General features: G+C 36.4%; 1 protein-coding gene across 1 annotated transcript in view; it reads left to right on the top strand.

Moving 5' to 3' along the window:
- Window positions 1–25715, top strand: part of SLC16A10 (solute carrier family 16 member 10) — a 46576-nt gene that overhangs the window by 9137 nt on the left and 11724 nt on the right. The window contains exons 2-3 of the mRNA XM_019474604.1: window positions 2924–3068; window positions 6495–6933. Coding sequence (XP_019330149.1) covers window positions 2924–3068; window positions 6495–6933 — 584 coding nt within the window. The remainder of the gene's footprint in view (window positions 1–2923; window positions 3069–6494; window positions 6934–25715) is intronic.

The raw sequence follows: 25715 nt of genomic DNA, 5'->3' as shown, positions 1-25715 counted from the left end.
ATGCTTCAGATAAGGCCATTGTCCTTCCTCTTCACTGTCTGTTGCGTTGAAAATCAGTGGGAACCTTTCTTCTCTTTTAGGCTTAGCCTGTCATTGCTGTAACAAAAAAAAAGAGAGAATCAAGTGATGAGAGGCATATTTCTTCCATTAGTACCTGGAAGCATGAAGAGACCAAGTCAGCGTGTTGTTAACTGAACGTAATTTGAGCTGAATGTTTGCACTTCAGCCTTTTATATTCCAATTATTTTATTAGCTGTATAAGCTATTAAAAAGTACTGTAAACTATTTGATTTCACTAAGGAGAATGCTAATTGAATCACAGCCTGTGCTAACTGGAAATTAGGACTGCTGGACTCTTATCTGTGGCTCTGAAGTAATTTAGTCTGTGACTTTATGCAAGCTACTTAAACTCTGTTTCAGTTGCCCAGTTTCTTTACCTGTTTGTCTCCATGAATGGGGTGCATGTACCTGTCCATGTGAGACTGGATTCTCATAACCAGTAACCTCTGGTGGGCTTATAGTGCCACAGTTGCCTTTGTCTTCTCATACCTAGGCAGGAAGGCTGGCAGGAGGTTCAACCGTTCCTTGGTACCTTCACACCACTGTGAATCTGATGACAGTGAGTCTTGTTAATCCCCACTTCTCAATATTTAGCTGCTTTTTCTCTTGGCCTTGAAGATACCCCAGGTGTCACAGGTACTCTGTGATTCTTAGTGCTGCCCTGCAAGTCATGCAGAGATGCTGAGGACTGTTCGTGGTGGTGGAGCTACCATTTATTTGGGGGGAGGGGGGGTGACAGGAAGCCATGGACATTCTACTTCCTAGTGTTTGCAGTTTCCTTTGGACAGTAGAACTGCAGCCTTTATATAGCTCACTCTGGGAAAGATAAGTAAAAAGATGAGGAGTCTTGTAGAAGCTGGACTACTTAGAAGCTTCACAACTGGTTGGTCTCCAGGCTGTATGAGAGCATTTACTCCCTCTGACTCCTGCTTACAAATTGTAGTTGGTATAATGTTGTCCTGCAACATCAGGAGCCATCTGGGCTGTAAAATGGGACAGATCTCTTAAGTCCTCTCTTGCCACACCCAAGGTGCGTTTGAGCCTTCCTTGACTGTGGAGGAAGAGAAAGGACAGACCTTTCCCAAATTTGGTCTTTGCCCTTTAGTCAGTGTCACAGGGGCCTTGTTTTTTCCTAGTCTTTTGTGCTCTCCCTTCATACAGCTCATGCTTCCGCTGCAGAGGTGCGAGGCTGGCAGGGCTATCTTGTCTGGGTTAGTCATACCCAGGAAATGGAGGAAATGCCCATAAAAGTACCTCACTCTTCTTCAGATTGTGCCTTGAAACTCCATTGTATTTATCACATGCTCAAAAAACCCCCAATAGCACCCCCCTCGCCCCAAACAGTTAGGTCATGGTTCATTGAGATCATTGTTTGCCCTAAAATAAAGGTTTTATTTCTTGTACGCTCACTTCTGTTTTTCTCTAGCCATCTGTTCTCTTTTGTCTTTCATTTCACTTACATTGTAAACTCTCTGAAGAAACAATCTTTTTTTGTTTGCTTGTTTGTTTTGCTCTGTTTTCTTTAGTGCCTTGCACAATTGAGCCTTCATCAATGTGTAGGGCTCATTGGCGCTTTAACACTACTACTTCTAAGTCTTGGTATTGGTAGATATACTTGCAAATATTCTTCATTAGGTCTCTTGGCTATATTTTTTTTCCAGATAATTTTATTTGCCCTTATCACTGAATCACAATTGTTTATCTAACTGTCTTTAGGAAACATATTCTAAACAAAATTTCAGTTGCACAGATTTAAATCCATTCCAGGTTGAAAGAATTCTTTCATCTTCCGTACAATTCAAAAAGAAGTTAAAATACTTTTTTCCAATGCATCTTGCATCAGCAGCTTTTTCCACTACCCATTTAGACCAATTTTTTTTTTCCACATAGAGGGTGACATTTACCCACCTGAATGTATTCGTTGTAACTATTGTGCTACAACAGCTTGATTTACCTTTATGCCCTGGGAGAACTGTGGGGTGTAACATCAGTAATGCATGTTTGAAAGAACGATTAGGTGATAGCAGGTAAATAGTGTGGTTCTGAACACCTGTATAAAGTGAAGCAGAAAGCTGACTTTTAATATAAAATGAATCAAATTATTTTCTACCTAAGTTATTTGAAGATATTTTTGGTACACTTGGAATAAAAAACACACTTGTGACTTGAACTTTAGTGTATGCACCTGAACTGAATTGTAATGATCTCATTTATAAACAAAGTACAGTTTTAACAATGTCTGTAAAGCAGTATCAGATGTAGTGACGTTTTCCCATTATATATGGAAAAGGTTGTACCAGTTCAAGTTCTTTTAAAGTAAAATCATATTCTTAATGTGTATATTACAGTATAAAAGCCTATTGTTGATAGTTTACTCATTATTAATGTTCAGTATGATCTAGAGCTATGTAATTAAGTTAAAAATTTGTTAATTTTTTTCAGCAAACCTAGCTGTTTAAAGCCATTAAAGTCTAGAATTAAATCAAGTGAAATATGTTAATTGATGTCAGAATGGATATGGATCCTCAAAGGTATCTTTAATGGCCTAGTCATCAGTTTGAATACTAGGTTAGTTACTGGAGGAATAATTGTGGATTTAAAAAAAAAAAGTAGTAATAACTCCTGTAGCTAACTGCATTCCTTGAGCTGATAAAGTCTAAATTAGTTGATTATGTAAATTGGTCAGGCTTTTTTTACCATGTTAGGAAAATATATTTAAAAATGTATTTAAATATTTTTAAAATAGTTACCCAATTGTTACCCAACTTTTATCTAAGATTTTATGTTGCTGAACTAAAACAAATACTAGCTGAAAGCTTAAATCACTTGGTCTTCTAAAACGCTGTCTCTTTCTATTTTGCAGCATGGGTGAGCTCTCTTTCTATGGGGATAGTCTTCTTCTGTTCTCCAATAGTCAGCATATTCACAGACCTGTTTGGTTGTCAAAAAGTAGCTGTTATTGGAGCTGCAGTAGGCTTTGCTGGACTCCTTTCAAGTTCTTTTGTAAGGTAAAAAATTCTTTATATTCCAAGTATTTTATCAATTTTACAGTGTAGAGGTAATGCTGATCCTACCAGAATATGAAGGAGTAAGCAGTGGCATTTTATCTGTTAGAGTAGAAACCTTGTTTTATTTGTTTTTGTCTTTATACCTATGACTTGTGAAAACTCCAAGTGGTACTTTCAACTTCAAATGTAATTTAAAATACAATATAACCTCATAACACAGCACTCCCTATTTAACCAGGAACCACTATGTATAAATGTATCAACAGCAAGACTAATGCTATAAGATCAACAGCATTGTCCTGGATAAACTTTTATGCTTGATGTACGCTGTGTTTTAGCGGGTACATAAACATTGTTTCTGTCTTCCTTCACCCTGTCCCCTCAATTTGCTTTTATAAAACTGTTTTAATGTTGATAAATATGTAGTAGGACCTCCAGGAAGGTAATGTTCTGGTAAAATTTGATGTTTTCTTCTATTCTTACTGGTCCAATTGCTAAACACGGAGATAGTGAAAACCTTGGTATAACGACATACACTTAGGGTTTATTGGCTTTATTAAGAAAAATCTCAGTTCTTTCTTGTGTTATTGAAAAAACTTGAACAGTAGTTTTTTTTTTCTCCAGATTACACTTCATTTTGTACATTACTGTAACTTTTGCAGAATAAATCTTAAGAAGTGCAAGAGCGGTTGATTTTTTGGACGTGCCCAGTGGAAGATAAAGAAACATGAGATTTACTCACTTATTCTAGTAATCAGCAGAAATTAGTTAGTGAAGATAGGGTAAGAAGTAGCAGGAAAATAAGCTACAGTTACCTTTAATTCTCAGTCTGCTTTTTTTCCCCCATCCTTAGCAGAGTAAGTACAGGAACAATCAAAAGCAAAATTCAGAAGTTTTCTACATAGATGAAAATGTATCTATACAGACAGGCTTGTTAAAATGTGTTTTCTATGTGAACCAGATAGATGTGAGCTGGCTGTGATCTGGATGGATGAATATCCATGCTGTGTGGCGTTATGCCTGAGCTAATATGTCTGGTTTGGGCATGTCCCCTAATGTGAAAACATATCCACAAATTTACAGGAAGAGAAGACAAAATAGTTCTGTTTTAGGTACTGAGACTAGTGTTTATATTTATTCTTGGAATAACTTATATTTATGGGAAAAAGAAAGCTTTGTTTTCTTGTTACATGAGCAAGTTTATGATTTTTATTTTATTTTTTGGTTAATCCAAGTGCAAAATATTTTGCTTAATTAATTTTATTAAAGCAAACAAACAAAAAACCCACTTCCTGATATGTTTTAAGAGGCTTGTTACCACAGGTGAGGTAAAAACTAAAAGAATGCATTTTGGAAAAGTCTTTCTTCCTCCTTGCTTACCAGTAGTGGGCTAAGTGGTGAATACTAAAACAGCATCGTTATTATAAGTTAAACCTCTTGATAAAGAAAAGAAGTTTTCTTCCTTTGAACAAAATGCTATCATCCTTGTGTTTCCCTGATATCCAATGGAACAAGGGCACAGAAGAGACATGCAAAAGGAAGTTATTTTGTAAGGGTTTTAAAACTGTTTTAGCTTATTTGAATTTTATTTTAGAATTTGAGGAACACTTTGAGAGGAGAGGTGAATTCTTATTAGAGTACATGCCATGTTCATGTGCATTCTTGGTGTTTCATTATGTTACTTACACTGAAATGATTTATGCCTATGATGTTACCAGTTAATTGAGGGAGTATAGTTCAGATATAGAAGTCAATGTTCTAAAAGTAAAATATTGTACAGTAAATAAATGTAAATATGATATACTGCTTTTGTTACATGTTGATTTCTTAATATAAATTTTATCTCTTAGGAAGCTGAGATGTAAGAGTATTTGTAATGCAGGAAAATATTTTACTATGTATGCCATGCTGCAAACTTTTTGAATGAATTTACAGATGGAAGCAGAAGTTCTGTCCTTACTGTATTATCTTCCTCCTCTCATTTTATAACTCCCATTTTTATTTTTTCTGGTTATTTTCCATTGATAAAGGTAATCAGTCTTTCCCCCTTACATTGTTTCTGCTGGCTTACATTTTGTATAATCAGTTTTAGAAATTGATACTTTAATGTAGAAAGCAACAATATTATGTTACACAAATTTCCTTTCTCACACTAATACACAAAACCAGAGTTCCTGGTGTCAGACCTTTGTTAGTCAAATACTATTTTCTAAGAATTTCTGTAATTGCATGGTAAGCTTGTGGAGTGTATTTTGGTATAGAGGGATGCTGGCAGGTAACATCCTATGATGAAAAGCACAACGTAAAGCATTCATACTCCTTAAAAAAAAAGTTAATATATTGGCTAACAAGTTAAATGGTTTTCTGTAATTTCTTTAAAAGCAGGTGTTAGCTGATAAAAAAGAGCCCATGGTTCATTGAAAACATAGTATTAAAAAAAAAAAATTAAATCGTCATGTGCCACCTCAAATCTTGTATAAAAACACTTCTCACTCATTGCCTCCTTCATCTAAATGTAAAAAAAAGTTTCCTTTGACTTATTAATACTATAATACTAATTTAGTTGTACTAACACTGTTACTTCATACTGTTAAAGACTTCTTGAACAATACCTTTTAATGTCACATGTCCGCCTGTGATGTAACACAACGGCTCTGCTTCATTTCAGTTGTACAGTAGATGGTAATGGTGGAGAACCTTGTGATGAAGATTGTCCTTAATATGAGCTGAAATGTTTCATTCTTTATTAACGTTTTCTCCTATTTCTTTCTTAGCACATCCAATATCTGGATCAAAACACTGAATTTAGAATATTTATTAAAAAGGGGATTATTTGTCTAAAAATAATACCTAAAAAGTATCATTTGCTAATAATGTATTATATTACCAAAACTCGACCGTATTTTGTTTTATTTTTCATTATTAATGATGTTTACTACTTTTGCTATTGTATTTTCATAATAAACTATGTAAGTACTTGATTTTTCTGAGTTCATGAGGAGTGTTCGGTATTATGTTTGAACTGCTAGCACAGTGAAGAAATGCGTAAATCAAACAATATAACTTTCTTTGGAAAAGAAAAAAACAAAAACCCGGCAATGGTTGAACTTATATTTGGTTAATTCAGCCTGACAATGATTTTTAAAACTTTCTTTTAGTCAGACTATTTGGTGTAATTATACTTAAATGTAATATTGCCTTTTTACCTGTTCAGTGAATTCTATGAAATTTTCAGTGGAAGAAAACAGAACAACTGCTGAATTAAGCTGACACAGTGTAGTTCAACTATAAGTACATACAAACTCTTAACTCACTTCTGTAAATATGTCAATTCATTGAAAAACTGTCTTGCATATGGTAGGTGAACGTGGGCATACAGTGTTGTACAAAACACTAACGATTTTTTTCTTCTTTCTTTTGATGTAGCACCATTGAACCTCTATATTTCACCTATGGAGTCTTATTTGCCTGTGGCTGCTCATTTGCGTACCAGCCATCCTTGGTCATTCTCGGGCACTATTTCAAGAAACGCCTTGGACTAGTGAATGGCATTGTCACTGCAGGCAGCAGCTTGTTCACCGTGTCACTGCCCTTCCTCTTGAGAGTTTTGATCGATTCTGTTGGCCTATACAACACCTTGCGGGTCCTGTGCATCCTTATCTTTATTCTGTTCCTGGCTGGCTTTACGTACAAGCCCCTTGTTTCCAATGCCAAAGACAAGGAGGGAGGAAAGAAGGGAAAGTTCAGATTTCGTCCTGAAAAAAAGATTTGCAATTTCTCCGTTTTCAAAGTTCTCAGTTACAGAATCTGGGCTTTGGGGATCCCAGCTGCACTTTTTGGATACTTTGTGCCTTATGTTCACTTGGTAAGTGCACGTTTCTTCCTACATATGATGTATTTAAAACTGCAGCTATTTCCCTTTGTGTTATGGATTAAGAAAACGATTGGTGATAGGAAGCAATATTTAAAGTGCAAGTTGTGTTGGGGAGAAACACAAAATTAATTTTGACATTGTCTGTGACTTAAAAGAGGGCTCTAATCAGAACTATTAGTTGAGCCAGTTAAACTTTTAGTACCTTGTTCTCAATCTAAGGTTTAAAATACTTTAACCATGAAAAGAGACATTTGAAAAGTATTTTGTACTATTCCAAAGAGAATTCTTTATTTTGGTACTCGGCTGCATACATTGCCAATGATACTTGTGCATTTCAGAGGAATAATGGAAGGAGTAAATAACAAAAAATGGGTAAAACTTCTAATTTTTATTCCTTTAAATTGAGGTATGTTTAAAATGTACATTTTTAGGGTATATTTTATTGACCATTTTCCAGATTTATTAAAAGCAAAACACTTGGATTTTTCTGTCTCAAACTTTAGCTTTGTAGTTTACCACTGTAGCACTAATATAACTGATCTTGTTATTCGGTGCTTCTAGCTGCCAATTCAGCTGGTTTTTATTGCTGTCTACAGTAACTGATAGAGCTTTAGCTTCTGATGATGGGAAAGCTGTCAATCAGCCATTTCTTATACATGTACTAAAGTTAATTTGTTTCCCTAGCAGAATTATTTTTTTTTCTGTAGTACGCTGTGTTAATCTTAAGAAATTTTGATGCAACTGGGAGATGCATTACATGAAATGTATCAGGCTGGCACTCATTGCACTACTTAAATGGTGAATTATTTTTGAATGGCTTCCTGGTGGTGCTGTCTAAACTGAAGTGGTGCGAACCAAAAGGCTTAAAAGGCAAAGGGGGGGTGGAAAAAAGCCCACAACCTGCAATGGGATGCTCTATTTAGACCATTACACATCCTCATATTCAAGAGTACTTGATAAAGAGCATGGACTAGTAGAACTAGTACCCACTATGAAAACAGAAGGATCATATTAATATTTATTATTCATCCATGGTAGAACAGTAAGATTAATGATAATAAATGTCTTGAATTCTGTCAAAAATCTTCAACTTCTTAAAAGCCCATAGGTTTGTATACAATAAAGCAAGTGGTATCACTGCTTTCTGGTAATACATTGGTTAGATTACTGGCTCTGCATCAGATGTTTATTTTAAAGATTACCTTAGGGTGGGGGCTGGTTTGTTTTTCGAGCAGCTGTAAACTGACTTATTCATGGCTAGTTCTTGTTACTTAATTTTTAATTGTGTAGGTCTTATTCTATAACACTTAGAATTGGACTATTTCAAAGGACTGCACAATCGGATGACTAAGCTATTGTGACAACTTATGCCTAAGTTTTGTAGAGATGTTTTGAAATAAAAGTGTTCAGAGGAGTAGAAGGGAAGTGTTGTAGAGAAAGCTAGTGGAGAGATTGTAAATGATCGTTAACACTTGGAGAGAACTGAAGAACAAGGCTATACAAGCAGTCACATAGAACCTCTAAAATACGTTTATTTAACAAAAAGCTTGTAATTTTTTACCAAGATGCTTGTACGAATGCTTCTTGTTTCTAGATTGGACTAAAGCTTCTGGTCAACTTGTAGAGGACAAAACCCTTTATCTTTTTTATATTACATAATTTTTCTTTTTATAGTGTTCTTTCACTCCGGTTGAGTGCTTTTTTCCTTGTATCAGATTGGCACAAATTCCGACTGAAAAATACAGTTCCAGTACAGGAAAACAACTTGATCAAGGCTGTTTCTAATATAATGTTTGATAACACTATAAAACTATTCCAAAGTACAGTTAGAATCTAATATTTTAAAGATTAACTCAAAATGATACTGAGAGATTTACATTCTAGCTTTTTTTTTTCCCCTCAGAGTTTCAGAGGAACCATGAAGCTTAACTATTTATAACATAAACCTTCAATGGTAGTCAGTTTACTTTGTATGCCACTTCTGAGAGGGAAAGCTTCACCAGCTCTTAGGAACTCTTCACTGATAAGTTTTATTACAAAACCCCGTCCTGAAACCCACAAGTCTTTGTTTTAATTTACTTGTCTCTAAATACTCAATTTTACTGTATATTTCTCTGGTCCTCCTGTAAACTAGAGGCAAATCTTCTTAAACGATGTATAGTAATCTCCCACTACTTTTAAATAAAACAATTCTAAACAAGAAGCTTAGCTTTCATTCTTGGCTTTGCAGATAGCATTATTAAATGGAAAATAGCTTGAATTTTTTTTTCTTTAATCTTTTAAAACATCTGATTATTTATGATTCAGATTTCTATCCAAAATTTAATTTAGATACCTTTCAATATACATAAAGAATCCATGGAGGATTGAGGTACTACTTGTGTTATGTACCCAGGACTCTTGACCAATATTTAAATATTTAAAGCCTAAACCAAACTTTGATCAGTGAGTATGATAGGGATGGTAAGAAACAGTATGAATTGGAATAAAATTTCATGTGTTTATACTGATAAAGAAACCACATAGGTACCATCACAATGTCAGATTTCTGTTTGCTTATGTATATGGTCCATTAAGTACTATGTAAGTGCTCACTAATCTTTCAGAAAGCTTGACATACAAATAGTTTAATAAAATAATCTCTAGCTTTACTGATGTTGAAATGGAAAATTAAAACTTGAATTTCATAAATAGCAGTATTTTCACTTCCAGAATGTATAAGACTTTTCTAATCTTCAGTCTTGGATAAGTGATGTAGGTGAAAACAGTTTAATACCTGCAGTTCATATATTGAAGATTATTTTATAATTATTTTGTATGTGATTACCAAGGATGGATGTATCCTCAGTAGCAGAAATCTTTGTGACAGAAAGCAGGAGTTTAAGTCGCTGGGTTGGAGGATGCAGTCGTAGGACTAAGAGTAAACTTGCTGCTTGGGGCTTAGAGTGATGTTTTCTCACAGCTAAGCCCACCATTTCTGTAATTATTTCTATATAAACCTAAACTCATTAAAGAATTTAGGCCTGCTTTTAGAACTAAGCAAACACTCATCCCTCTAACTCAAATTTAATAATTTCAAAAAGAATGGGAAATCTTTTTAATTGAAAGAGGCATTTATTTTTATGAAAACGTGACTAGGTGAAGAACCATAGCATTTATCACTGCTGGGCAAAGATGTGTGCTGGGGGCGACTATTCAAAGCCTTAGGAAGTCTCTGTGGATCTGTATTTGAGAAAGTGAATAGATCAGTGTTTATGAAGGAACAGCATGGATTCTGCCCTTCAACACAGATACTTCAACTCCAGTGGATAGCTCTGGACTTTATCCTAGTTTTGTCTGCTTTTGATAAAAACCACATTTTATGTACTTCCAGAAGTACATGAAAGTACGTACTTCCAGATAAGTCAAAGGCTATAAGAAAAAATAACTTTTTGCTGGTACATCTACCAAACCAGAGATTACTTTCCTCAGCTTTTGAAAATGAAAGTTACTATTGTTCACTGCATTTTTAAAATTGTAGCAATACTGGAAAAGGGATATGATATGTGGACAAGTAACAGCTTTCGTTATGCTAAAACTCTTGAAATTTTCCTACTGTTAGGGCTGGCTGACGATAGCCAGACCGCTAGAATGGGATGCTGGTTGCAAGCACCTTAAGACAAAACACATATGTGGAGCCTCATGCCTACAACTCTTCCCTTAGCCCTCAGACCTGGTTCCTCTACTTATCAAGTCCCATTTTTCCCACCTGGAAAGGCAGTTTCTGTCAGTGTTGGGTGCTCTTGACCATGTAATGAAACACAGGTGCCACAGGCCCTACTGGTTAGGGTTGTTGTGTGTCACCACTTGGGACCATGGTAACTGGAGGTTGCAGACTTGGTGTGCTCTAGTCACCGCACATCAGCTGCTGCCTGCCGGCTTGGCACAGCAGAGGAGCTCCTAAGGTCCCAGGCAGGGTCTCCGAGTGCTTCTGAGGCCAGCCCTGATTTCTGTTTCTCTTCTGTGTTTTCTAAAACATATTGGTCAGGAAGATGCATGTTGTGAAACTTGTAGTAAGAAAGAAATAAAAGCTCATGTTGGGCTTTGGAATAATAGAATTAGCAAGGTCTTAGCAATTTTAACCAGCTGTACCATATTTGCTAGATAGAGTAAAAGCTGTTAAAACCAGAGAAAATAACCTGCTCATGAACTAGGCTTTAACTAAAATTAAACGAATCAACAAATAAATATATGGTATGCTAGATAGGATTTGTATCAAGGAGCTGGCAAGAATTACCAGACCCTGACTAGTAGGTATCAGCTGCATGCGAAATAGGCATCATATTCCTTCTGGTCCTTTTAGGGGAGAACCAAAAAGGGAGAGCTTTTCTTATCCCAGTTTAATTGGTGTAAAATTCCATTAGTAGGTGTTCCATTCTGTGTGATTTTTGGGGAATTGGGTTGGGAGAAGTACTATAAATAGGTTTTGACTTAATTGTATTATATACTTTTAGCATTAACTCAGATTGTTGAATAGCAAACAGGTAATTCATAGGATTACTAAATCAAATGGTTGTTATTCCTCTCAATTTTAAATTCACGCTAAACTGCGGTGATTGAGAGTTTTTTTTCTTTTGATGTCTCTCTAAAGTAGGCAAATAACCAAATAAAAAACAAGTTTAGTCCATTCAGGTTTAAATTGTGAGTCCACAACAGAAATCTGTCAGATTAATGCAAAACACTCTTTCCAAGTTATTTTTAATAAAGACTATCTCACAAGGAAATGATTAAGTATATTTGAATATTAAGTATATTTGAAAGAAAGTATACCTAGTCTCTGTGCCACTTCTTGTCCTGTGCTTGTTCTGCTAATAAACAGAGAACTTCTGTTTTTCAGGAATCACAGTCTAATGTTAAGCATTTAGTGCTGTCCTCTCTTACCCTTTAGAAAAGTATGTACTTAATCAGGATCATACATCCTTAATTCTTATGAGCTTGTTAGGTCAATTCTGTTAAAATTTGATATAAGGTCACATGTTTAGGTAGTTTAAAAGATTGCTGTTGCTTTTTGTGCTTTATTTAGCAGGGTGAAAAGAAATTCTGCTTAAAATGGATGTTGTCACTGCTTAGTCTTTTCTAAGCAGTGACTAAGGTCACTACTAAGGTTCTGTAGTAATTTGTCTTGGGACATTGTTTGGTTTAGCAGTTACTTTTATTAAATGACTCTTGCAAATGGTAGGTCCTGTCTTATTTATAGTGTTTAACACCTTGCAGGATGAAAAACTGAATTGAACAGTTTGTAGTTGAACAAAATAGTGCAAATATTTATTACATGTTTTAAAAAAGAAACTGGATGATAGACAATGCAATAAAAATGTGCATTGATAAAGTTTACCTTTCTAAGTCTAAATCTTTTTTTATAAAGAAAATACATACTCTTAAAGAATGGCTAGATTTATTTGAAAATTAGGCTTATTGTTTAAATACAGTTATAGGCTTGTATACAAAGCTACCCATTAATTGATAAGCAATGTGAAAGTTACCGTTACACTGACTATACTCTTAAAACTTCAGAATAGCTCAGGAAAAATAGATTGCAATATCTCTTACCCTGCTTTGCTGCCTGTTTCTTAACTTGCTGTGTAAATCTGACTTTTCCTTTTGATGCTTATCCACGTTCATATTCCATGATGGGTACATACTTGCATATGTAGAGATTTCTGGTTAGCAGTAGCTATGTGGAGTGCATGTGTTCTGTGTCTGTGTGCTTCATGTTTAAGATATGAAAAAATGGTGTGTGCCTGGCCATTTTTTCTAACAACTTCTTTGGGAGAATCTGTCTTGGGAGACATTTAAATACTAGATTTATTCTCCTTCATAGAGAGATACTGAAGATTCAGTGTCTCATTCCTTCTCTGAATCTGCATGTGCCAGGAATAGGTTCAGCTGGACCTCTGAGGAACAGGGAAGTGAGACTGCAGACTTAATGCTTGGAAAAAATAGGTAGATACTGCCTCAGATTCTAGAAACTGCCACTGAGAAACAAAGCACCACCTTGGACTCTGCTCTAAGATTTTCATCAGCTGTATTGGAAAAGAAAATGCATCTCACAATTAAAAGTAAAGAGGCTTCCAAGCAGCTGGCCAGCTAAAAGGTATTCCAAAAAGATATAGCAGCCCCAGGACCATTGTTAGGTACAGACTCTCAGGCTCTGCTGGCATCTTACTTGAAAATACGAGATTCGCTGGCTCCGCTGGTAACGTGCCTTTTCAGATTCTTGGGGAGATTTTGTAACAATGAAGTGAAGGTTTAGCCTCTAAATAAGCCTGGTTGCCAGCAGTGAACACTGTGTAGCTGTTTTTCACTAGGAAATGAAAACATACCGTAGTGTGTATGTCCTCTGTGGTGCTGTGCTTTGCTGTATGAAAACCAGGAATATGCTAAGTTTGAAAGGCTTCAGAGGAGATTTCTTGCTTCTCGCAGTATTATATGTTGCATGAAGGTAATCAGTTTAGCTGCCTTCTCTTTTTATAGACCTTAGGAATGGCTGGGAATTGTGATGACAAGCATTCTTACCAGGCCAGTAATCCCCTGCTCAGCTCAGTCCACAAACAGCTGTGACAGATTGAGTGCCTTGCTGTGTTATCCTCTGGAGACCACTTGGCCTACTTTGAGCATTTGAGTCAGCATAACCCAGCATACCTAGTCATCTTGGGCTCTCTTTCATCTGGACAATCTTTCCAGTTCAGTTTGTTTCCTATTCATTACCTCCCATGGTCTTTCAGCTGTCCTTTCCAATGATATCTTTTACAATAGGAAGTTTCCTGGGAAATAGGAAATCACTCACTTTCATCTCCAAAAAAGAATAGGTTTGGGGAAACCTGTTCATCTGCAAACTGAAGTTAAATGTAATTGAGAGACCGGTTCTTATATCTTAACTTTCAGAATTCAACATTTCCATTACATTATATTACCACATGTGTGAAGTTCCTTAGTTTGTGTTAGGTCAAACCATTAACAATACCAGAGCCCTTGTCATTTGAATTATTGACAGCTTTGAGGATTTTAACCCAGGTCTTTGAGGTAGCTGACTAATACAGACAGGTCTTTATATTTAGTGGTGAAATATTTGGAGACCTGATCAAAGAGCTCAATAGGGTTTTTAAATTCTGGGAAGTCAAACCTTTTCCCTTGGCATAATGAAGGTTATGGTGGCCCCTTTGTTTTCCACATTTGCAAGGGCACACCTCTCTTGCAGTAAGTTCTAGAGCCTGTTCAGGCTTGCAGATCAAAACACAACAGTGAAAATGTACGTTGTGCCACATGCCCGGCTACATCTGTGATCACATATGGGCTGCTGCAGGTTGGCCTGTTCCACAGGCAGGTATTTCTTATGTGTATGCTTCTGCCTTCTTGAAATTCTAGAAGAGTTTAGTAAGGGTCTGTGAGGGACCTTCTTTTGACATCCAGGGCAACTAGTTCACGGGGGGGAAGCTTACTGGTTTTAGTGACAGATACAGTGCCCTCAATGTAAACTATCTTTCAGAACTCATGAATCTTTTATCTAGAAAATCTCTGGGCTTAAAGATAGCTATGGGCAATACTGCAATTGTATTTTCTGTTATCGGAGAGAAGGGGCATGGGCCTGCTGTATAGGGACGCTTTAAAGTAATCTATTTCAGATAGATGTATTTCAGATACATCTCATCAGAACAGATGATGGGCACTTAAAGGCCGAATCGTTTAGGCAGTCTGCTGCTCAGATGGAAGCGAAACTGTGTTCAAAATCTTCACTATCCTAACAAGACACACATTTTTATTCCTGGGAGGGGCATGGAGATGATTGGAATATCTGTAAAGTACTTTGTTAGTCATAAGAACTTTTTAATGCATATAAACAAATGCTCTTTCTAGCCTGCATCACCAAATCAGACAGCTCAGATAAATATTAGTCTGTCCTCTGTGTGGCTTAGTCTGTCTCCAGACCTTCTGTGTTTGTTACTTTGAGGTTGTGGGGTCTAGTGCTGTGCCCACATAGTCTGTCCTCGGACAAAAAGATAGTGCTGTCTACTGGTCTATACTTCCTATCTTTTGCTGGAACATCCATTTTGTTCCTGTTCTTTAGCTAAGAACAGTTGTCTCTTTTTTTTTTTTTTTTACTTTAGAAACAACATAGTGAACAGGAGGACTTGCTGATAAGATGCAGATTTTTGTTGCCAGATTTGATTCTACAACTGTTTTATCACCTTGGACTGCCTTCTTAAATTGAACCAGGATGATTTGTCCTTCAGCTCTGTTCTTTACCAGCCAGCTATTTTGACTTGTCTCTCCCCATTTCTCACTCTGTATCCTTGATGTGCCTTGTTCTTGTTAATAAGAGATCGGATTCTGCTGTGCAAATTCAATGTTTGAACCTTTGCCCCCTAGAACATGTGCCAATAAAAACTGTCTTCCTATGCAATCAACTTGGAGAAATGAAGAGCCAAGCTCTCATGAGATCCTCTGTACCCACAGTTTTTCTAGGAACTTACTTGAAATTCTTGTTATGTACTTTGAAAACTGTATTTACTTCCATATATTCAGTTTCTGAAAGGCCTTATTTATTCAGGACAAAACAGTCTCTCTATTCTGCCCATTCAGAAAAACAGCCATTTTCCACTTGTAAACTGCACCCTCCCCAAGCAAAAACTTTGGGCCATTAAGAAGAATTATATTGGAAAATACAAAGGGTATAGAAACCACCCAAGATGGTCCAAGCAGATCTGGGCTGCCTTATCTGGACGATCTATAGGATAGTCAGGATGAATCTCACTGCAGTAGCTGATGTTCTGCCCTAGTCATCGTAACATTGCTTACAAATCTTTTTCTAAGTCTTCAAGTCCTGCCATGTTGTGTTGCCTAAATAGTCAGGTGTGACATCTCTAGATTGACACCTCATTTGAGAAACCAGTGTTTCAGTTGCTGTCCTTGCAAGAGTGGTCATCTCCACACAGACGGTGACAGTTGCTTTGTGTTCTCTGCAGCGGGACATGCATCTGCTCAAGGAGCCATAGTAGAAAGGAGTTACATACCTTGCAATAAGTGAAGCTCTTCAGGTTGTGCATTCCATGTGCACAGTCCTAATCCTGCACCTCTCTCCTCCCTCTAAGTCCTATGCCCCTGGATTCTACAGTGGAGACAAATAGAAGCACAGATATAAATGCTGTCCTTTATGTCTGAGTGCAAAGCATGATGAGAAGTATGATGTATACTGTATGGACTCTAGTAACCAAAAATCTCTAAACTTATAAAACACATGCATATCCACAGTAAAGTGCATACACATAGCATATCTTGAAGAAATTCGGTTCTTGTAAGGTAAGTACTGTCTCTGTTTTGTGAACGACTTGTATTATGTCCTAAATTTGCTACTTTTAAAATGTTGTGTAAAATAATGTTTAATATCTAATTGGTATGTCTGGATTTTTTTACTTAAACTGGAAAAAACCAGCCTCTGTCACTACATTCACTTGCTTTTATGGGCTGCTGTTCAAGAAACCTGTTCATTTCTTCAGATCTTCTACATCAGTCATTTGTCTACTACATCTTTTATTTCCCAGAGTCTGCTGTTAGTCTGTTTTGTAATGATAGGACAGTATGTTTTAAATTATGTCCAGTAGTAACAGATAACTGTGTGTCAAACAGATATTTCTCTATACTGTAGATGACCTAAAAAAGTTAAAACTGTAGGTATAGCTGTCAATTTTAGCACTATTACCTTTTTCATCCACTTAATCTACCATATTTCTGTCTCCAATGGAAGACTAACAAGGCACTGGTTTTTTTAAAGGTCCAATGTAATTGTTAAGCAGATATCTCTGAGACCCCAAATCTTCAGTGGCTCCCCATGCTTTACTTGCTTTTCTAATCTTTGCATTTATCTCCCTTCAGATCTCAACATCTGCTGCAGTTTGACTGCCCAGGTTAGTGAAATTTTCCCCCTTTATCCACTTCTGTAATTATCCTGTGCACTCATTTCTTTCCTGGTTTTCCTCAATGTTGATCTGGCAGTATTTATTCTTAGCTAGATTCTCCACTTTTGACGTTGGGGGTGGTGGTGGGAAAAGAAATAATTTATTTCCTACTTTATACATGTAATTTTTATGAAAGCATATTTAAACTGTTTTCCAAATAAGTGCTGGAGAAGAATAAAAATCATAAGTATAGAAAGAATAGAAACTGAAAAGAATAAACCAAATGTTTTCTGTTTTTTTTAGAAGTAAAAGTAAATGAAAGTTTAAAAAAAATTATTTTAGGTAGCAGGTATACTCAGGTACAAGCAATAAGATGATGTTGAAGGATAAGAGCAAAGCAGTCGTCCTCAGGTCTATGCAATACTAGCAGATTGAAAGGTCTGAGTTGCATCATGATTTCCTTTGTATTAGTCCCTAACAGAACACTAGTTAATGTACTCTTGCATAATACAAACTATTCTAATAGCAAACAGAGCATATAGTTCGAAGCCAGATTAAACTGTGAAGTGTGGTGGGGTTTTTTTGGTGTGTTTTTTTAAATGCTATTTTAATGGTAAACTCAGCATCCTGTCTTTGGATGCTTGAAGCATCTTGACCTGAACTAAACTCTTCAAGCTCCACAAGTGCCCAGAAGCCTGAGATCACAGTTGATGTTTTTTCCTGCTATCCTCATACAGAGTGAAGAAAACTAATCGCCAAAATTAAGTGAAGAACCTTCCTTCACTCATATACAGACCAGTTTTTGTGTCCAGTTTCTGCTCCGACAAGAGCTGCATAGAAACCCTTTTTGCTTTTTAAATCCTGTTCAGGCTTGTGAATTTCTTTCCATGTATTTTGAATTTTCCTTTGAGGAAATTCTGAAACGTAGCTCTTTCCATTTGATTGCCAGTAATTGTCAAGCTGTGAGCTATTTTTCAGGTTTTCATTCTTTTCTGATGATGGAGTTAAAATTTGTCATTACTACTGAGCAGAATATTTCCTAGGAAAAGGGAGAGGTGGTTTTGGATTGCTCCAGGCAGGAAAGAAAACGGAACATAGATGTCTGTATCCTGAGTAAGGGCTATATTTCTGTATGAGGAGGGGAGACTATCATTATAATCTTTTTGTTGTGTTTTAAATGAAAATATGACTACGTGATTCAATTTCTCTGGGCTCTGATCTGGTAGATACTTGGCAGTGTGTCTGGGACTTCCGTCTAGAATTGAGACTCTTGTGAGAGCTTTCTTCTGTGTTTCCCAGTAGAATGAGACGGGCATTTCACCCAGCTCTGTGAAAGCTGAGGTGATTGTGACCATATCCAGAAGTAGATCTCTGATATCAGTGTTATGGATGCCCTCAGAATTATGTGGCAGCTGAATAAAGGTTTGAGCATCTATGTTTTGATTTTACTCATCTAAATCCTGTGGTTTAAGGAGTCTAGTCCTGAGAGACTTGATAAAAGTAGCACAAATTCTGTTGTGGAGTAAGGAAGTCGACCTCTCTTAGAAGATGACAGTAGTGTTCTAAGATGTAGGTAGATGAATGAATTCCTGTTTTACTAACCAGTTAACTCCAAGTTAGTTGCTTATTGTGTTGCTCTTCAAGATAGGTAAGAAATACAGTCTTTGTAAATTTTAGAAGGGGCTACTGTAATAAGCTGCTTTCTCTTCACACAAATGAGTGGTACAATCTTGGTAATCTTACTGCTAATTCTACTGGTGAGTTGAAAAATTTACTTGAGGTAACAGCATTATTTTGTAAAATGGAAACACATCCTTTTGTAAAAGCTTTTTGTTCCTGGCTAATTACTTTCACTGATGCAAATAAACACTTATTTTCATTTTGGTCTTAGTCTACCTTCCTGTGTTTCTCTTTGCCTTTGTCATTTTCCTGTCTGAGTAGTTAGAGAACATGAGCTCTCTCCTGGTAAGTTTTTCAGTATGGCAGATTCCAGAGACCTTGAATCAGTCTCGTAGCTGTCTTTCAAAGCGTTTTTCAAGCTGAGGGGTACTCACCTCACTTGAAGACCTTTAGTTTGACTGACTAGTCCTTATGGTCCAAAGAGTAAGAAGCTTCTCCAGAGAGCAATATTTGGAGCATCAGGGTCAGGCTTCTGAACTGCCTCCCAAAGAATCTTTTTTTTTGGTAGTATCAGTTAGGAAGACAAGCTGGCTAAGGCGGACATCTTAAGTTCAGCATTGAGAAGACATCCTTTTGTGACATGTAAATGCTGTAGCTAACATAATATTCTAATAAAGGTCTTGCTTGTTGTATTATAATGGTGTTAGCGCTTCCCTTTTTCCACTTACTACTTCATTTAATTGGTTAATACACAGTTAGTCGCACTTGTCCTCCCATATAGTCAACTGTAAGCTTACCTTCAGCTTTGAACTGAATTGTCAGAAGCTAGATATGCTTTCTATAAAATCTATGTAAAATTTCCAGCAGTGTCGAATTTAGGCAAAAATAAGGAAGGAAATTAGGTATTTAACTGAAGTAACTATAACTACTAACAGTTCTTAGTTTAAAAAAAAAAATCACTTTTGTTAGCATATCTTTGCGCTTATTTCTGGACAAATAACACATGCTGTTATATTCCTGTTCTCAGTATTCTGTTATTATTTTTAAGCTAGGCTAATGAAGTTTGACCTTATTTGTTTGAAAGTCAAGGCCAAGGCATTATCATCACTAGACAGAATAGTACAATAGTACAGAATAGTACAATAGATGTATTTTTCTTTTTTGAAGTTGAGGAAGACTAAACTGGATGTGAGAATCCATCTTAAATTGTGTTTACAACAATTAGCCGCAGTGGGGTTTTTTTAGTAAGTCCAGTGCATACAATGTTAGTCATCAGTGGTTAGTGAAGTATTTTTCTTGTTACTTTGGGTATTTGTACGGGGTATCTTAATCCATTGTTTTGATATTCCATAATTTCTTAATCATAGTATATCATATAATATGTAATTAAAACTGAGCGTAAGTTATAACCTGATAACACTTTATCACATTAGTAAATGCTACAGTAAGTCCAGTGCATACAATGTTAGTCATCAGTGGTTAGTGAAGTATTTTTCTTGTTACTTTGGGTATTTGTACGGGGTATCTTAATCCATTGTTTTGATATTCCATAATTTCTTAATCATAGTATATCATATAATATGTAATTAAAACTGAGCGTAAGTTATAACCTGATAACACTTTATCACATTAGTAAATGCTACAATGATTTGAAAAGAATTCTTTCTGTTATGCTTCTAAAACTTGTGGTGATGTCAGGAAATTGCTTCCTTCAGTCATAAGGTTACTTTTAATCAAATGTGCAGCAGAGTTTTACCTGGTGGTGATGTCAGGAAATTGCTTCCTTCAGTCATAAGGTTACTTTTAATCAAATGTGCAGAGAGTTTTACCAAGCTAGAGCTAAAAAAAGTCTTCAAGTTATAACGCTTAATAAGTATGTTTGTGACTATAGTTATAACGCTTAATAAGTATGTATTTGTGACTATACTAAGACATCCATTAAATCACTTCATGAATCATAAAAAATAAGACTGGAGGTATCCTAGTACTTTATCCAATTTATCCAGTTGTTTGAGTACAGACTTACTTTGGTAAAGGACCTTTTTAAATATTTCTTTTTAAAATCTTTTTTCATGAGTCATGCTTATCAAATTTCTGCTTATTGCCAGATCTTTCTTTTGGATTCTGTACACATGGTCCATGTCTTTAATAATGAGTAATGACCAAAATAGGACATAATTCAGCTGAGGCCTTACTGGTACTGAGCAGTATGTGATGGTCACGTTGTCATGAATTGATAGATTCTATTGCTTTTGCAATATGACGACATTATTGGAACATGCTGAAGTTTAATCTGCTAAACCTTCAGTTCCCTTTCTAAAAAGCTGTTGCCCGATCATTCTTCCATCTTGTATTCATGCATCTGATTTTTACCTCGTAGTATTTTTTGAATATTACTTACCTCTTAATGTTTTTATGGAAATTAGTCATATTTATCTTGCACTATTGACTGAGATGCCAGGTTGCCAAGATAATTTTGAATTCCAGTCTTTTTCTTTACAGTGCCTCCAATACTCATCACTTGATGTAATGTGCAAATTTAATAAGTATATTCTCTATTTCACTGTCCATATCATTAATGAAAATGTTCAATAGCGGTAGATTTGGGCAGGTTTTTACGGAGCCTTCTTTGGCATATTCAATTTTGCAATGAATCACTAATTAAAAATAACTTTTCCAAACATTTGAACATCCATCTTTACAGTTGTTCTATTTAAGTCATGTATTCCAAACTGGCTCATAAGAATTGTTATGTTTGAGAGAATTTCAAAACGCTGGCCAAGGTCAAGATTTGTTACATCTGACCTTCCCTCTGTTGTCAAGGTTTGCTACCTACCATGTAACAGAGAGAAATTAGGGTTGGTTTTCTCTCAAATGTATGTTGATCCTTAGCTTATGAAGTTACCTCTTAGATGTTTATGAATAGTTCTGGTTTTGTTTCCTTTTCTCTGTTATTCTGGAAATTCAAGTTAATGTGATTGACCTGTAACTCTCTAGGACTTGCTGATAGTAGCTAATTTTGGACATGGTGGCTAGTTGAGTTTTGAGAGTGAGATAGGCCCAGGAAACACTGCTTTAGGGCCACAAGGGATGGCTAGAACTAAGACTGTAAGTTGTGGATTGTAGTCACAAATGAGAATCAATTTAAAAAAACACTTAAGGGTAAGTTATTTGACAATTTAACTCCTGGTTCTCATGTGTATGTAACACTTCGGTTCTTACATATCCCTGGCTTTATTCCTCATCCTTGTTCTCAGTCACTGAGCTTCCCCAGATACGTGTGTGCCTTACCTGTCTTGCTGCTGCCGCCCAAGCCACACCAATCCACCAGTATCCTTGTGTCCATTTCTTTATGCTGTCTCTTGTGGCTCCAATGGGATCCAGTCTCTGTTGGCACCTCCAGGAGCTACTAGTGGAGGATAGGACCTAAAAATATCCTGAGATGAAGCGGAGTGGAAGAGTGGAAGAGGGAAAGAGCAGAAGTCATGGACTGTCTTGTGCTGCAGTGTAGGGGTTGTCCCCCATGCTCCGGGCTTTTCTCAGTCCCCGGCACGCTTTCTTGCGCTATTCTGTGAATATCTTTCAGGCCTACAAATTTGTGTTAATTCTCTCAAGACCCGAGAACTGGTTTTAATTGCTTTAAAAATGATTAGCATTTGTGACTCTAAGTAGAAAAGCTGTTTATTGGTTAACAACCATTGTCTTGGTTTCCCCAATTTAAGTTTTCTGCTATCGGTTGCCTATTTTGATCTCTGGGATCAGACTCATCCTCCACATGCTCTTAAAGATAACACTAACAGCTCAGATTTTTTTATTATTATTTAGGGCAAATTTCTTCAGGACTAGCTATTTTGGGGGGAAAAAACAATTTTAACTATGTTATTGTCAACCTGAGTTTTTCTTAATCTAATCTGAATTCTTAACCTCTTTTATTTTAAATAGGCTTAACAGTTAACTTGTTAACTGTTATGTTCCGTTTTACTTAAGAAATTCAGATTATACTTGTTCTGAATCTTCATGATGTATTAATTATTCTGTTTAATCTGCTTTACTTAGTGGAATAATAGAAAACTTCCCAATTGCCATGTAATAATCACCTGGTTTCTTTAATTCTCTCCTTGTTCATTATGTAGATTAAATTGACCAGAGATAGAAAGAGGAAGTATCACTGTTGTGGCAAGTATGTAAACAGGAGTTATCTTGAAGATGTATATAAGCATATTTTTGTCATGTGAAGACACTTAATTTCTAAAAAATGCTACTGTATCCGTCTCAGGATGGATAGGCATTCCCTTAAAAATGGATCTGCATTAGGTATTAGTAATGCTATTTCATGTCTCTTAACATGAAAAACATTGTTTCAGTAGATGTTCAGGAGTCAGGAGCTGCTGGTCCATTTTTTTTGGCTCATCAGTAAAAGTTTCTTTGGTGGAGTCTGGACCAGAAATGTATTTGCATTAAATGATCTTCCATGTGCCTAGTATCATACAGTTCTCTGGCAACCAAATTTCTTTCTCTGATTTCCCCCCCGCCCCATTTTTGTGGTGAGTCCTTATGTTAGAGAATAGTGATTTGTCCAGAGTTACTTTATGCTCTGTCTTTCAGCGCATCCTGAAACTTTCAATCTTCCACGACAGTTCACTGCAAAGTTCTTAACTGTTGCCTTGATAAAGATATGTCAATATTTTCCTCTAGGCCTTTGAAGGAGTCAGCTTGTTCAGGCATGTGGCTGACTCCTTCATTGAAGGAAGGCTGCTGTGTGATGACACTAATGGTACAGAAAGATCTGTACAACGTCAGCAAGGCTGTTCTTTTCTCAGATGTGTTTTGAAATAAACCTAAACTCTTAGTTTTCTTAAATTTTGAAGATCTAATTGTAGTCTTGAAGATGAGCATCAGTATAATTTTTCTACATATACCCACTCCATTTGTGTCCTGTCAGTTGCTAACAGCCTTACTTTGACATGCACTTAGTTTATTTTTGTCTTTTGCCTTTCTTGCACTTACAGCTTGGGGGGAAAAAAAGTTTCTGAGTGATGGAATGACAAAGGCCATCATGTCTTCTAATAATACTGATTGGGTTTTTGAAGGCCACGGTAGTAATCATCAAATCAATGGATTATGGAGGTATTGCCATGCCTAGATTGATGGCTAAGTCTCATACATTACACAAGTCTAGAATTATTTTGGGTGTCTGGATTTAAAATTGTTGCATGGCTAAGAGGGCCAGTTAGTACTGAAAAAATAATGTTGTTAAAGCAGTTCTGGATATTACAAGTGCTTATACCTCAGGGCAGATTCTACACCATGAACCCTATGATTGATTCAGTCTCTGATCACAGCTTTTGCCTGTAAGGTTATGTTTTTAGACTCACCTGACACTGCATGCAAAGCTTCATCTTTGTTACTTACAGGCATGGCTCACCACTTTGCATTCCAAGGAAGCACAGTTTTGCCTGGATTTCTATAGAACTCATGCATTTCTGGAAAGCATGAAGAATGAAAAGTAAGTTTGTGTAGGCTATCCTTTTTCTTTTCCTCTCTAGGAAAGAAAAATCAAAACCAAAAGAACCCCACTCAGCTCTTTCAGAAAACTGTTAACTTGGAGCAGTTAGGAATAGTATCTCCAATTTACAAATGGTACCAGCAGTACTCTGTAAATGTTTCCTTTTTTTCATTCAGAACCAGTGTAAGGATAGTGTCAGACATCAGGACTTGCATCAGGACTTGAAGAAAATGCTGGGTTTTATGTGCTCAAACTTTTCTAGGTTATATATTGCTGTTGGCCATCTCTTTCGGTGAGAAAGATTGCATTGCATTTAGCCTACTAAAGCTTTACTTGATTGGGAATTCCCAAAATGGAATATACACAGGAGGAAATCAGTTGACAGAGAATTATTTCTTACTAGTTCATTACCGCTTCTTTTCAGATTCAGGTTCTTTGTGTTTGGAAAAAGGAACTGGAGCTATACTCAGATTGCTCTCTCTCTCTTTGATTCAGTGCATGAATATAGCTGAAATGTGTGTGCATTGAATGGAAGATCTTGGCAAAATCTGGGTCTTGGTTGGATGGAGGGAGGTTAGCCAAGACAGTAAAGCATTCCACCCACTACCAAGTGGCTAATCTTTCTTCTAGTCTCATCCTAACAATACTTAGAATTTGGACAATAAGATCTGTGTTTGTATGCATTACCCTGTAATAGAGAGCAAGGGTATAAGGTAAAATACTGGTGTCAGGGATGCATTCAGTTATGTTGTCCACTGTCTATGTCTTGATTTGGAAAATTGCATTGTACAAAGATAACTTATTCTAAAATAGTAAAGAAGCCATGCCAGTCTGGAAAATCTTTACTGGTTGGCTCAGGCAAAATTACAGGCCTTTTGTACATTTGAAAAAATCAGACCTGCAATTCAGCATGCACACAGCTCTAATGAGAGTGAAGAGCTAGCTACATTACTGACAACAGGCAAAACCCATAGGGAAGTGCTTTGGCCTTCGATGTGTCTGTGTGGCTGAGTCCCCATTTGACTGCTGTAGATAATGCCTAAAGAGTCATATAATTACAGCCTGTATAGTTCTGCAATGACAAGAGCGTTAATGCATGAGGTGCTGCCAGAGAAGGTTCACAAGTAGTTGCCCATCATGGGATTTTTGAGTAGTTCTATCAGTTGGAAATCTGAATTTCGTTTAAGCTACTTCATCATAAATAAATTTAACTTATAGTTACAAGAAATGTCTCTAAGTCTATAATGAGTTAGCGCTTAGAGTACTGAATTAATCCTGAATTGCTGTATTTTCAGATATCCAGTTAATACTGCTGTTAGTTACAGCTTACTTAGTGACTGTATCACTGAAGATTGAATATGCTGCTAAGGATCAGAGGGTCAGCTCTGAGATCAGACCAGGTTGCTCAGGGCTTTGTGCACTTCGGTCTGGAAAACCTCCAAGGAAGGAGACTGAACAAGCTCTCTGGGCAGCCTGTGCCACTGCCTACTGCCCACCTGTGGGGAAAAATTTGTCCTTACATCTAGATGGAAGCTCTCTTTAAGGCTATGGTGTGCTTAAGAGGAGTGAAAGCTAAAAAAAAAAAAATAAATACTAATTTAGATATTTGAAGATAAGAGATGAGTAGTGGTTATTTTCCTACTTAAGGAGTTGATTGAATCCAATATTTCCCCCCATTGATCTAAGAGGACGGCATTTCACCCTTGAGAGTGCTG

The sequence above is a fragment of the Aptenodytes forsteri genome, unplaced genomic scaffold (assembly GCF_000699145.1).
Source record: "Aptenodytes forsteri isolate BGI_AS27 unplaced genomic scaffold, ASM69914v1 Scaffold217, whole genome shotgun sequence".
NCBI classification, from domain to species: Eukaryota; Metazoa; Chordata; class Aves; order Sphenisciformes; family Spheniscidae; genus Aptenodytes; species Aptenodytes forsteri.
Note: the sequence above shows the minus strand (reverse complement) of the source record. Positions and strands in the feature narration are given on the sequence as shown.